The following is a 15,358-nucleotide window of genomic DNA, read 5'->3' as shown; positions in this document are numbered from 1 at the left end:
CTGGGGCCCACCCAGCCTCTTATCCAACGGGTACCGGGGTCCTTTCCCCCGGGGCGTGACGCTGACCACTCACCCCCATCTGGTGCCGAGGTTAAGAATGAGTAAGTGCTGTACTCCCCTTCCCCCAAGCGCCTACATGGCGTATAGTGGGACAGAAAAAATTTGGGGCAGAGCCAGCCCTTTAAACGTCGTGACTTAATTTTCATATACAGAATTAATCCAGAAGAAAATCAGCATTGAATGTAAATGACCATCGTTAAAAACTTTTAAATTTAAATTTCGATATTTGTATTCGTCACCAAATATTTGAGTGGTTAAAGCAAGGAGAACACGTACAAAAAATTACATAGACCGGAAAACTTGAAGGAAAGGGCATTTGAGAGACCTCTGCATAGAGGCGATAATATTAAAGTAGATCTTAAAATAATTACGATATATGTGTGTGAAGTGGATCCACCTGGTTCAGGAAAAATCCAATATGGACTCTTGTGAACGCGGTAATGAGCCCTTCTGTTTCATTAAAGACGGAGAATTTACTGACTAGATGAGCGACTACCAGCGTATCAAGAAAAAATATGGTGTGAGGAACATAAAAAGGAAGGGGTCGGGCTTCGTGGTCAGGTGCGGTCACTCGGCTTCTGTGATGTAAGTCAGCAGCGTTCGGCGTGCGTAAGGCGCGTTCCATTCACGTAAAGCGCGAAGAGGAGTAACGCGGGTGAACGCACGAAGGGGGGGGGGGGGGTTGAAGTCGGAGAACGCGCTTACTACACCGAGGCATTCTTTATGACGCAGTGATCAGATCGAGTAGCGAGAGCTGCAGCTAAGGACTGGACCCCAGCAAATCAAGTAAGTGACAGCCTCCGATTGTCATAATCCTATTAATTAAATGAACAGTCGGAAGGCCTTCTTAAAACGGTTGCCAAATCTATTTCTTAACTCCGCGGTTAAAATAGAAAAAAAAAGTTTTGGCCTGGGATTGGCTGTGATGGGCAGTTTAATTCTTCGTACATCGATTCACAGTTTACAGTTCAGAGTTGATCATAAATGGTGAATGGTTAAGGGCATGGAAACTGAGATGAAAAAAAAAAAGTCTGTCAGAACAGCCGAAAATATTACCTGTCGCTTTGTATGTTTAGAAAAAATGATTCTTTAACTCGAAGAAAAAAAAAAAGAGTCGCCGAATATTGCACAGAATTTAAGCTCTTACCCTCCCCTTAAAAGCGTAAATGAACTAACAAAGTGTCAGCTGTGTCGTACCCACGCGAGGGACAAACCCTAAACATTTTGGCCAGATAAATCTTGCAATAAGAGAACCCTTCGAAGACCATGACCCAGATGGAAATATGATTTCAAGCAGTGATGTAACTGCAGTGTGGTGATGTGCCATCTCATTACAGTCACAGCGGATGTAATTTGTCCATGATCTGAACTACTCAACAGAGGTGAAATGTGGCCGCGGGTCACGAGTACAAGTTGCCGAAACGACTGAAAAAAGTCAACAGCGGGGCGGGCATGTAGCACGCATACAGGCTTAGACGAAAGGATAATATTAGAATGGATCCTACAGAAATAAGGTGCGGATGTGGTTTGGATAGCGTAGGCTCTTGTGAACTTTCGGGTTCCATAAAAGGAGAAGGGATTTTCAAGTACTAAAGCGACTGTCAGAGTAGGACAACTCTTTTGACTACGCACAGTTAAGAGGTCGGCGTATTGTTATTATATAGGGTGTGCCGTTTAAAACGCAACCAAATAACAATCACACACTAAGGTGCAAAAATTGAATTCGACGCAGATTCACTCCGTGTAATAGATCCTACCAAGTATTTTCAACAACTATTATGGACTCAAAAGGCAGATAAAACATTTAGTGTAGGTTACCTATCATGCCGAGTTTCAACGAAATCGGTCAAGTAAGTTTGGCGCTATTACTTGCAAACAGATTTAATTGTGTCACGAAACTAACGTGTGGTTTACAATTTTACTTCTCGTAACTCAGGTAAAGTCGACTCCAAACCAAGACCACATATTACTTTTAAACTACTCTTGCTTAATGTCGGTATAAAGGCTAAACCTGATCGACTAGAAGCCTTCAAAGTTCGTGACCTGTTTGCTCTTTATGTGTACTGGGCGTGAGAGCGGTTTCAGCTTACACGATAATCATACAAATAAGAGAACGGGCATTCGCTTTTGAAAATGCCGGACAACGTATTTGGTGAGTTTCGATGATACAAGATGATGTTCTGTTGTAAGGAGACTGAGAGAAAGTTGGAGAATGAAGACGGCAAAGGCAGACAGTCGTGACAAAATCAGTTACATTCGGAGCACTCTGAAATCAAGATTATGGTTGAAACGAGACAGCGAGTCCTGAAGGGGCGACCTCACACTGAACAGCAAAGCTTTCACGTGTTCTCGTAAACCAGCTACCTTACAGAAGCGTGAAATTTACAAGATTAAATCCGAGAAATCAATTTGCGGTATTTTTTTGCTTTGAAAATATCACTTCGCTGCTATACGTCGCCTTACGTTGACACATGTTCTTATCTGGAAAATAGTCTGGTTTACGGAGTCAGCTAATTACTAACTCCACACAGGAGAGCCCTTTTTGAGAAGCAGATGTTCACGAACATTGAAATTCTATGACTTTTACAGGGCCCAAAGTTTCAGAAATTTTGCAAGATTCCGCCACTGGATCCTATCTTACACCATCAGTCGCTCTTCCCCCCCCCCCCCAAGATCATTTTAATATTATTACGTTCACATCTAAGCTTAGGTCTACCAAGTGGTCTGTTCCCTCACAGTTTCCGATTGAAGTGCTGTATGCATTTTTCTGAGACCGAATTATGAGCTCCTCATTATTTAGGTTCCTCTGGAATCAACAGAGGGAAACCGAGTTTTACACATCAAAAGACACAGCATCTCCGGGCATTCATTTGACGGGCAGGAGAAGACAACGGAATGTCACGGATAGAACAGAAGCGTGGGATTCAGTCTAAAACCGCAGTCAGCTGTGACCTTTAGCACTACATTCTTTCACTAATGCGTTGTGCATTTCACGTGTTAGAGGCAGCCATGAATGTCACAAAATGCCGACGGAATCACATAATTTTATTTGTTTACGAGTAGTTAGTAAATACACATGTCATATTCAGCCTTAATTTTATTTTATCCTCAGATGGTCCCAAGTGACTCATAACAAACTTCAAAAAGAAGTTCCGAACAAAGCAATCTCCTTCAAACGCATCCATTACAAGAAACACAAAGTTAGCAAGAAGTTTTTGGAACAATCTGCATGCTACCTACCATGCTTCAAATGCAGGGAAAAGGAGGAAAAGCTCCACACATTCTTAAACTGCGGAATGTTTTGATTTGCAGCTGAGGATGAGGGCGGTCGTGTCCCCGAGCTACAGATGTGTGTGGGTGCCCCTGCGTGGAGTGTCATCTCATCAGCAGGAGCTGACAGCTGACGGGGCGGGACTCGATACACCGAGGGCGTACTGCGAGGTTCCGGGACCATCGCCACTGCCCATCATCGGCAACACCTGGAGACTGCTCCCCCTTATCGGTACGACAGCTGTAATTAATTAGGACGACGATACGCCTTGGGCTGACAACTGCTACCAACGACACGCAGGGCACAAGGCGGGCGGCCAGGAATTTCATTGCAGATTTCAAACTGGCAACGTTCAGAAGCCACTTTGTATCCTTGCTTCTCGCGACATATACAAAACCTCACACCAACAATCACTGCGTTTGAATTAAGCCATTTTTACCGAACACTAATGGTACAAGTAAATTCTGTAATTCAAAACACGTCAGACCGCGATTTCAACAACTGGAGGTATTTCAGAGAACTGCAGAACTTAGCTCTGCTGTTTATTACAAACTCTAATGAGCAGAGTCGTTTTTGTGAAGCCGATAATAGTTCAGCTGATTGCTATATTTTACTAAACCCGAAAGCTCATACTGTCTTTACAAAAGCCCTGTAATGAGTCAGTGTAATCAACCAAGTTCACATCGTCATATCCTATTACCAGAGCGTCCACAGAACATGTTTCTCCTTTATCTTAATTCTTTCAGAGCTGAACGAGACAAATGTGCAATAGTACAAAACACGTCGATAAAGTTATCAGGCGTAACCTTCCATCTCCATCAAGATCTCACAAGTGGCCTCTTTCCTTCAAGGCTTTCTCGTCGCCCTGAGTAGTGAGATTTTGAACCAGGGCAGAAATCTGATGACGATTGCTGATAAAAACAAGCGGAAATCTGTGCACTCCGCTGCTTAATTTTATTTTAGACTTCTGAACGCAGTGGTTAACCTGCAAAAGTCCGTATCTGCCTTAACGCGAAGTCCAGACGAAGAGGAATGTCGAGGGCCGCGATCCTGCCAAGACCAGATGAAGGCACGTCGCCCTCACAAGACGGACGCAACTACACTTGCACGTAACACGCGTTATCCGCATTCATCTGTTGGCCAATGGCGGATTGAAGCTTAGTTTTTCCTAGAATCCTACGCTAGTAAGAATTGCGAGCAGCGAAAATTGACGACAGAATCTTCAAAAGCATTTGTAAGAACATGGCACTCACTTTGAACGACAAGAAAACAAAGCAGTGAATACCTCCGAAACGTCGATAAATTTGTATGATATTGCACTGTGCAATATTCCAGAAGGCAGTCATCTTAATACGTCATAACGTTCTACGTCTGCGGAAAGCATTACCATCCAAGACGCAGAGTACTCCATTACAGTTTTTTCTATTCATCTCGTCGAAAACCTGGTGTTCCGCGTATATTTCACATCTTGTAATCAGAAATATGAATACTTCGTCACAAATCAGTTCAAATCCACGAATAGCCTATCTGTTTCGTTACGTCACGACGATCCTTTGACCTTAAGAATGACTGGCAGGTTCATGTTTAGGTCATTAGCGATTACCGACACTCAGATCCAACCAGACACGATTTTAAAGTGATCTGGCTTAAGTCCTAAGGTCCGGATACAGACAGTAGGGTCAGTAAAAACCATAATAGAGACACCATTTGTTTTACGACACCCGAAAGCAGACGTACTTAAATGCCTTTCCTCTAGAATGTGAACAGAGACACGTAACCTATAAGAAAATGTGAGTGTGAAGGCGTGGCTCTTTGAGGGCAATCAGAAACAGTGGTGATGTTTACTAGTAAAAGAATATTTAGTTTTCTTGCAAAAGAAGGTAGCTTATGCCCTGAAAACCGTAACGAAAGTCAGAGAAAACCACAAAGGCAGAAAAAGGTTTCACAACTCCATCACTCCATGAGAACAATGACCGTGTTCACAAAACTGGAATAAAGACAGTTGAAAAGCAATGTGCGTTCCGGAACAACTGTCCATACAAGGCTGAACCTGCTACTTGCTCATTCTTCGAAACGAGCAAGGCAGGGGGGAGGGCGAAAGCTTCGTCGCGTTTGAGAGCTAAGAATTTAACGCAAACATACAAACAATATTAAAACGAATCTTGAAGAAATAAAGTGTGGGGTTGCGGACTGGATTAATCTGGCTCAAGATAAGTTTTAATGGTGAGGTCTTATTAACCTTCGGGGTATCATAACGGATGGCGAACATCTTGAATATCCGTGCGATTACCAGCTTGCCAAAGTCAATTTCATCCGACCTGGCGTCTGGTAATCGAGGTTTGGTGGACAGGCCAACTTGAGCGACCGTGATCTTGTGTGTGTCCAGGGCAGTATCAGGTGGCCGATCTGGCGAGGTGCGCCGCGCAGTTCCACGCAGAGTACGGCAAGATCGTCAAGCTGTCAGGTCTCGTCGGTCGCCCGGACCTGCTCTTCGTCTACGACGCGGACGAGATAGAAAAGGCGTATCGCTCTGAGGGTCCGACGCCCTTTCGCCCGTCCATGCCCTGCCTCGTCTACTACAAGAGCGTCGTTCGCAAGAACTTCTTCGGGACGCTCCCAGGAGTCGTCGGCGTGTAAGTACGAACATCACGAGAGGACTGACATGTGAGGTTTCAGGTTATCGCAGCGGTAAGTGCGAAGATGTCTGTGTTCTGGGATACTAAGCCATGTAGTCTGGTAGACCATTACCGACGTTTCAGAGGTGTTTACTTCCCGGTGATGGAGGAAGTAGGTAAACTTCTACCAGACGGCGAGGCGAAACATTCTAGAAGGCTGTCCATCTTAATGAGAGGACTAGGAAGTTGGTTTTAATGAGTAACTTCATGGTTGAGAGTCGTTTGGGGGAAACTGCTAGTCGCTCTGTTCTTCAAGGTAATTCTAGTTCATTAATGCAATTTCAGCACGGAATAAAGATACAGGGCAGCGTATGCCAGTGCGTCGTGCAGTGTTACGACATTCACATCTGTAGACTACAAGCAAGAGCATGGACAATTCAGATATAACCTCTTCTCGCCATGTGACGCCCGGATCTTATGTTGCAGACACGGAGAACCATGGCGGGAGTTTCGCACTAAAGTGCAGAAACCCATTTTGCAGCTGCAGACAGTGAAGAAATACATACAGCCGATAGAGCAAGTGACGCGTCACTTCATAAAGAGGTGTGCATCAAGTACTCTAAGTAAGTCGGTCTTACAGCTTAAGTGATAGATAGATAACTCATGTCAGCCTCTGGAAGAATTAATAAGGGTATGAGCAAAAATCATGACGAGTGCTCTTCATCAAATCACGTGGGGGACATAAGAAATGTGCACATAATTTTGTTTGGAAATACTGAAGGGCAGAGATCACTCGAACACTTATGCGCAAATTGTAAAGTAGGGAAAGAGGGATTGGATTCGTCTGGCTCTGGATAGGAGCTGGTGGCGGAATGTTGTAAACAAAGTAACGAGCCTTCGGGCCCCGCAGGGAGGGGAAGAAATTTGAATAGCTTGGCGAGATATCAGTTTCTGAAGGCGATATTTGAGACAAAACCCGGGCGACAAGAGGGACTTTAGCTCACAATGATGTGTGTCTGTCTGTTTTCCAGGATGTGGGAAATGAAGGACGAGAAACACGAGATGCCAGCGGATTTTGACAACGAGATTCACAAATGGTCTTTGGAATGTAAGTACATACAAATTTTGTAAAAGCAGTTTACAAATGACAAAAGCTAAGAATTAATTATAGCTTTCGAAAAATGTTAAAGTTTGCAGTTCATCCGCGATTTGAATCAAGGCGAATAAATAAGTATCACCCATCCGGGGAAAAACGGGTTGTTTTAACAATATTAAGTTATATCAATTTTTTCGTAAGATGCGAAAAAAATTACACATCCAGGCACGAGACTAGTTACATGAGACAAAATACGACACGACGCCCTGAAGATGTCCGAACAACAGGTGAAATCGATCACACAAAATAAGAGTTTCGATCTAAGTAACTTGTGGTAGGCCTTACGCATGCTTGCTGGTCGGTCTGTGGTCTCAGGTATCGGCAGAGTGGCGCTGGACGTTCGATTAGGCTGTCTGGACCCCAACTTGTCCGCAGACTCAGAGCCTCAGAAGATAATCGACGCCGCCAAGTACGCTCTGCGCAACGTGGCTCTTCTGGAGCTGAAGGCTCCGTTCTGGCGCTACGTGCCAACACCACTGTGGACCAGATACGTGAAGAACATGGACTACTTCATACAGTGAGTTCCTTTATCAACAACATTTAGCTCACGGCGCCATGTTTCTCCGGGTTTTCATCATCACTGTTAAAAAATATTTTTAACGTGTAAAACACCGGCAGCGACCTTAGTTGTGAGCCAATTGGTGACTTACAGAGTTAAATAAGAATATAATTTTGTTATTACTTAAAGACACCAGAACGTAAAGTTTGTGGTGTTTTGTTACCCCGGTACGTACGTCCTGACAGACGGCCGCTGCACTTGGCAAATAACATATCACGTCGTGTTCTCCAGGATCTGTACCAAGTACATAGACGCCGCCATGGAGCGTCTAAAGACGAAGGAAAATGTGGACGATCAGGACTTGTCACTGGTGGAGCGCATTCTAGCAGGCGAATCGGACCCAAAGACCGCCTACATCTTGGCCCTCGACTTCATACTCGTGGGTATTGACACGGTGAGTTGCGAGGCTCCTGGTGAACACGATAATGAACCATCCGGTTACATAAAAGGCGGGCAATGTCTCTAGCAGCTTCCCAAGAAGGCTTCTTAGTCTCTGACGAGCTGAAGAGACCGAATCTCGTTTACAGATTTCGATGGCTGTATGCTCGATCCTGTATCAACTATCGACACGACCGGAGGAACAGGAGAAAATTCACGACGAACTAGTACGAGTTCTGCCATCTGCCGACACTCCCCTCACTTCCAGGCACCTGGACCAGATGCAGTATCTCCGCGCATTCGTTAAGGAAGTGTTCAGGTAGATGTCAGCACTTGTTAGGAATTGTTTCAGGTCCTGTACCTCGTTTTAAGTCCAACATCGGTTCCTTGCGCTCATGAAATCAAGTCCGGCTTAACCAATGTTTATAAGAAACTTTCTTTGATACAATAACACATTTAGTGTTATTTACTTTGAACGAAATGTTGGGTAATCGAGCCTATAAGGCGTATAAATAGTGTTACATGTTTGTTAGCGCTGCTATGATTGTTAAGAAATAAGTAAGTTAATTTAAAACACACTTTAAACTTTCTTAAAATATAATCTCAAGTGGTGTCACACACGTGACAAATTATAATGATTAAAAGCATAAATCCGTTTCACAAACCGCGTACCTCTAAGTAAAACAATACAGACAAAATTATTATTATTATTTAGTGTTCTGTCTGACGACAGGTCCAATTTTCTGCCCAAAAAGAGTTCGCCATTTTTCCCTATTCCCAGCTTCTCGTTTTAACTCCTGCAACTTCATCTTCTTTCCTTGCTTGAGATCGTGCCTCCGGAGATTCACGTCTATGACCTTAGATGTTAGCGGGAGAATTCACTGCGACTACAGTGCACTCTTGCACTTACGACCCTACACCCTGACTCCGAAAATATAAAAACGAGCCATTCTGACTACAAGCCCAACATAACCACAATGTATCAGTACACTAAAATGAACTCGGTATTATGAAATATGTGTATTTCGCAGGATGTACTCCACTGTTATTGGAAATGGCCGAACACTTCAGAACGACACAGTCATTAGCGGCTACCGAATTCCCAAAGGGGTGAGTAACAGCGAACATAATAATGAATGGATGTGAAACTTGGTCCCTCGCGTTAAGGAACGAACGCAGACTGAGGGGGTACAAGGGGGCGGTCTTAACTTTATAGGGATGAAGTGATGAGAGGCTGGAGGGAACTGTAAAATGGATAATTCTATTTTCATCCTAAACAAAATATAAATTCAAGTTGGGGGTGAGATTAGCAAGGCGCGTAGCACACATGGAATAAATAAAATCTGAAAGAAAGGTAACATTTAGAAGTCGCAGGTGTAGATGGGAGGATAATATTAAAGTGGATGTCGAAGGAAAAATGTGTGAGGGTGTGGCCTAATTAATCCTGTGGCAAGGCTGTTGTAAACACGGCAATGAACCTTGGGGTTCCATAAAATTAGGGGAAGTTATTGACCGCATAAGCGACAATCAGCTTCTGAAGAGTGACTATGTTCCAACAGGTGCAGCTGGTGTTCCCAACTATCGTGACCGGGAACATGGAGGAATACGTGAACAAGGCAGACCAGTTTCTGCCCGAAAGGTGGCTCAAGAGTCCCGGTGACTCGCTGTACAGAATTCATCCGTTCGCGTCGCTCCCGTACGGACACGGCGCCAGGATGTGTCTGGGCCGGCGATTTGCCGACCTAGAGATCCAGATTCTACTGGCAAAGGCAAGTGCGCCTACAAGCTCCGTCTGTCTTTACCCCCACTCTACAGTTTCGTACATCAGCAGCGAGAAAAACAAATTTGAACAACCAATTTTGAAATGTGGAAGTGGTCACGGCCTATTTTAAACGAGTATCCCAAGTTTCTTTCTACAGGACTGCCAAAGTAGACTCGTTCTTAGATTGTCTTATGTTTTAATGTCTACTCCGCTCGCATCCCGGATGATTGTGTTTTATTCTGCTTGTAGCTGATCCGGTCTTATCGCCTGGAATATCATCATACGCCACTGGAATACAAGGTGACGTTCATGTATGCTCCAGACGGGGAACTCAAGTTTAAAATGATCCGCAGATAGCCAGTCCGTCTGTGTGGATGATAAATGTGGCAGCAATGGTTGAAAAGTGGATTTTACGTTAAACTGTCAAGACTGCGAGTCGATTCTTTTCCCCTTTATATGGGGGGTGTCACTTAACACCTTACGAAATACAAGACTGCAGATAAAATACAATCAACGAAACTCCACGGAGCACAATTAATTCTTGATACTAATTTATCTGGTCAAGACGTTTATGGAATCCGAAGATTCATAACAACCGGTAACATGAATTCAACCCACACCCCCAAATCCCTATTTCCGTGAGATACACTTTAATATTATCCTTCCAGTTATACCTCCGTCTTCCCGGTGATCTCATGGCTTCGGGATTTGCAACCAAAATTTTGACGCGGGTTAAAAGAAAACTGTCCCAGCACACGCCATGTAGGTCGCTTGGGGGGAGAGGCGGTATAGCTCCTACTCATTCTCGACCTCGGCACTAGATGGGGGGGTGAGTGGTCAGCGTCACGCCCCGGCCGCGCTGTACCCCCTGGGAAAAGACCCCTGTACCCACTGGATAAGAGGCTGGGTGGGCCCCAGAGCCGGTCTAGAAGCAGAGGCTAGAGGAAAAATCCTCTTCACCCCCTCGCAGATCGAACCCCGGTCATCCAGTCACTATACTGACTGAGCTATCCCGGCTCTGATGCGGGATAACATTAAGATAAAACTTAAGCAGAAAGACTGTGATGATGTGGAACGCACGGAAATGTCCCAGGATCTTTGATTTTTTCCAGAGATATCATTTGGGTGGGCTACGCACTGTTCACCTCTGGCTATTTTGCGTTGAACCGTCCAGACAAGACGCTGTCCATGAGACGCAAGGCGACAATCTTTAGGCTGCCTGAGGACGAACGTGGGAATGTTAAGGCTTACTTTTGACAAGTCGAGTCCTCGTTACGTGCAGGGAAAGCCAGGGAAACTATAATCCTTGACGCACTCTACTACGGTCAGCGTTTCAGATACTACACGCTCGAAGGAAAGAAATATCAAACTTTCCTTCAGCGCGAAGCAGTCACTTCTTCGTCTTACGAGCCCCTTCGTCGCGTACGAATTTACATTTACATTAAAATACAAACAACTTGCTGCTGATTTGTATGAGCGTAGACACGTCTTTCAAATGCTACAAATAAAAAAACTTCTCAGCGTATCGGATCGAGTACTGTTAACGCTGTGTATTTATCCCAGCGTTTAAGCACCACGCCATGCGGGAATGGAGGTAAGGCTCCATGCACTCATCGTCGGAACTGGTTGCAGGTCCTGTAGCCTTGGTCTCGGGGAAGGGGGCCAGGCTACCATAATGCAGGCTCACTGTGTATATTGAGTGTCATTCATTCGTATCGAATGGAAAACAAATGAAGTATGTGTCCGCGATGCCTTAATTACGTACCGACGACCGTCTAAAGGCTGACTTGTCACGACAATGCAGAAAGGCCGAAAGAAGTCAAAGGTCAGCGGAGTTCAAGATACACGGGGACCACGATGTGGCGGTTTTACTTTCTAAACAAACCGAATTCCGGTTTATGGTCTCTTGAAAAACGGCGCCGAAAATCCACCAAAAACCGAACCCAGTTTCTGCTCTTGAGAAACCGATAGTAGGTCGGCTGGTGGCGAAATTCTCTGTCTGTATGTAACCCCAAGTATCATCTTCGTGTTCACAGCAGCCTGACTGCGACAGTAAAATCCAGCCCACATCCTCATATATCACATCTTTATAATGTCCTCTTTACCATCTACGACCTGATCTTCCAAGAGATCTCTTCATTTCATAACTCCAGCCATTAAACCGCACCGCCGATGATCCCGTCTGCAAATCTGTGTCAAATTGAGTTGCAGTTTCTCAGACATTAATTTTATCCTTTGGTCACGAGACCAACTCAGTTTCTATAGCAACGCGCCTTAAAGGTCACATCGAAGAGTGAAGAGTGCTGACAAGCTGTTTTCGACTAATTCCACTGTAGTGAGGAGCGCTGAATTGATGTCTGTCGACACACACAGGTCGATTACAGCGCTCAAATGACAATAGAAGCATTCGAAAGAAGATTCTCTGCACAGGATAATTAACACTTTCTTTATACGCCCCATGCGACCCCAGGTTAGCAACGATTGCAAATAAAAACGAACAGTAATGGCAGAAATATTCTAAATTTGGGAGTACACAAACTTAATTTATATTCTTCTAAGAATCAACACAAGAGAGTTCAATAGTTACATGCAAAAAAATCTGTATACACAACCATTAATACGTCAGCATTGTGTATACATCTTTTTGGGACACCCTACATTGGTCTCTAAGGACTGTAATGTCACCCTGTCCTTAATGCTGTCGTTATGGTCGAACATTCTGACGTCATTTGCCTCATTTTCCTACAGGCGCAATATTTAATCAGATCACACTTCACAACCTATTGCCTTACGATCCATTTTAATATCATCCTCCAATCTGCGCCTACTAAGTGGTGTCGTTTCTTCAGGTTTTCGGGTTAAAATTTCGTGCAGACTTCACCCCCCCCCCCCCCACACGTGATACATACCCCGTCAATCCACCAATAATATTTCGCTGTGAACATCCTCAATTGTCTCCTGTTAATTCTTTCATCTCTGGACCAAATATTCTCCTCAGAATTTTACCTCATCTTCCAAATTCTTTTCAAATTTCCTAGATTTCTTTGAGTCACATATTTTCGCTTATTTGTATGTTTCCGTACCGAAATCGGTGCATTTTCTCACGCCTCCTTCACCTGATTTTAGTATTTCTTTCTGGTTTGAAGCGGACATTGACAAAACGCTTTGTCCTTCAACGCGACGTACATACCAATTCTTTCGGGTGAGAAAACAGGAGAACGCTCGCGGTTTCCAGCGCACAAACCTCATAAACCACCGTGAGCTTCCAGCTGTGCTGCCAACCTTGGAAATTAATTTCACAATGTCGGAACTTACCATAAAAGGCATCTTTTGTAACGCTGATGTCACTGTGAGTGGGCAGTTAACTTCGCCTGGACAACCGGAAATTGACTTGTTGAAAAGGTGGCGTTCCGAACAAGTGTAGTTCTACCTTTACGCCTTCATTCGCTTGAAGAAAAGTTACCGAATGTACGAATGACATATAAAACTCTGCAGTCATTCGTGGAAACAAAATATGCGAATATAATTTTTCTCCATAAATTCTGTTCCAAAAAAATCATTGGTTCCGACAAAATTTTGCGAATTACGGTCGAGATAAGGGCACGAACCCCTGAATGCCTTCGTGTAGAGTGTCCGTTACTTTTGCCAGATTGTTACAAAAATTGGGACGTGTCAACAAACTGTAATTAAACTCCCAAATATAAAATTTCATGAAAATTCGTTCAGTAGTTATAGAACAGTTGCTGTCAGACTGATAATAGGAAGCTAATGGGGACTTCTTTTTGCGATTGCGAACTGCGCACGCGCCTACAAATTCGCCTTATCTTCACAAAACCTCATCATTACAGAATCAATGCCACTGACACTACGCTAAAGTATTATTTCAATACAGACATTACTAGCAGTAACTACAAAATCGGGGGACGAATCACAGTCGATCCCATGCACATCTGTTAATGGCGTGGTTTCAGAATGCTACTAAAGAAGCAGATATTCTGTCGTTGAGGCTTGTCAGCGTCGCTTTTTAATACGCCTATAGGAAAGTTCAAGGAAACCAAAAACAACATAAACAGATCACAATTTGAGGTCAAACTTTCGTCTCCCACTGGCGTATCCAACATATAATGACCCGTGATGTTTCTTATGACATATTAACAATTTATCCGTGAGACCTTAATACTAAATTCACAGATTAAGTCCCCTGCCGGAGGTGTTGATGCGGTCCGTCCGTCCGTCACAAGCAAAGTGTATAAAGTATCATAAAACTTCTGTGAAGAGTGAAAGGATCCCATCTGTTGCGGTAAATAATAACCCCTGAAATCACATGACCTCAAACTAAATGTTAAAAACTCCCGTTACTTCTGAAGCAAACTTTAGGGCGCAATTATCAATATCGTGAGTAGGGACTCCTCAGGTGCTGTACCATTTACGCGAATTCAAGATCAATGTGGATTTTCCCCCTTTGTTTCGTGCCCTGTTTTGTAATTGGGTTATTTTTTTATCGCATCCGAAAATCATTCAGAAATCGGAAGAATGCACAAGATAATTGGAATGAATATTAACATTACAAAAAATATTCCCATCAAACCTCAAAATTCAGAACTGTCACAAACAATGATAGAAACCCGATCCAAAATATAAATTTCTTTCGACCGTCATATTTTCGCTTTAAATTACCAGAACAACGATAAGTAGTGCTGCTGTAGCTTGGAAGTTCTCACAGTCCGGTCGCCATATTAGAAAGAAGTTGAAATGTACCAAGATATGATGTTTTCTGACGCCCATACCAAATCTCTTGATAGATTTGTTTAAACTAAAGACACAAGCAGGTAGTTGTACGTTAAACTTGACAATAAAACATCAATTAACATACTAGGAAAGGTAGCAGAAAACCCCCAGCCCTGAAGATGGAGCCAGTATGTTTCTCCGAAACATTTGTTTCTACCTACGAGTCACAACCCAACAGACCACCACCGAAATCCTCTGCCGCGAGAACCTCAAATCTCGCAGACCAACGGCACTGTTTATGTAACGCCTGTGTTTTAGGCGACATTTAACATGACGGAGACTGTACTGAGAATCACAGTCGAAAATTCAACAGACCCACTTAGGCCTTACACAGAACCATCCATTACGAGGAGAGTGAAATCTTAGTCAAGGATTTCAGCATATCAAAAGCCAATTTGCTTCAAGTCTTTAATTTTTCAGCTATTCGAAATGGATGCTTCTTTTAAGCCATCACCAGTGTATCACAAGGTTGCATAACCTTTACATTCGTGTTCGGTTGGGGGGGAGGGGAGATATTTCGCATGCTCGGGGGCACCTGGCTTAAACACGCCCCTCCCCCCCGAACCGGCCTTACATCAGTGCAAAGACATTTTGAGTGAACGGTAAAAGTTGAACTGTGAAGCAAGCGACTCCTACCAAAGATTAAGGAACACGTGCTCCTACACTGTTATGTTACACGCGGTGCGACTTGCTTGACAAGATCGGAACAAATTTCATCACGCGGTAACAACAATAATTTTAAAATACATTTTAAAATTATTATCTGATA

The 15,358-nt window shown here is 43.8% G+C and overlaps 1 protein-coding gene across 1 annotated transcript; it reads left to right on the top strand.

The window, feature by feature from the left end:
• The first annotated feature begins 754 nt into the window (after window positions 1-754).
• Cyp301a1 (Probable cytochrome P450 301a1, mitochondrial) lies at window positions 755-10,311 on the top strand. Its single transcript, XM_022057106.2, has 11 exons — window positions 755-846; window positions 3,373-3,562; window positions 5,718-5,964; window positions 6,433-6,549; window positions 6,978-7,054; window positions 7,418-7,619; window positions 7,893-8,055; window positions 8,189-8,358; window positions 9,071-9,149; window positions 9,599-9,808; window positions 10,051-10,311. The coding sequence occupies exons 2-11, from the start codon at window positions 3,379-3,381 to the stop codon at window positions 10,156-10,158; spliced, it is 1,557 nt and encodes a 518-aa protein (XP_021912798.2). The 5' UTR covers window positions 755-846; window positions 3,373-3,378; the 3' UTR covers window positions 10,159-10,311.
• The last annotated feature ends 5,047 nt before the right edge of the window (window positions 10,312-15,358 follow it).

The sequence above is a fragment of the Zootermopsis nevadensis genome, unplaced genomic scaffold (genome assembly GCF_977971745.1).
Source record: "Zootermopsis nevadensis isolate Lab colony 2312 unplaced genomic scaffold, Znev_1.0 Znev_ptg000001l, whole genome shotgun sequence".
NCBI classification, from domain to species: domain Eukaryota; kingdom Metazoa; phylum Arthropoda; class Insecta; order Blattodea; family Termopsidae; genus Zootermopsis; species Zootermopsis nevadensis.
Note: the sequence above shows the minus strand (reverse complement) of the source record. Positions and strands in the feature narration are given on the sequence as shown.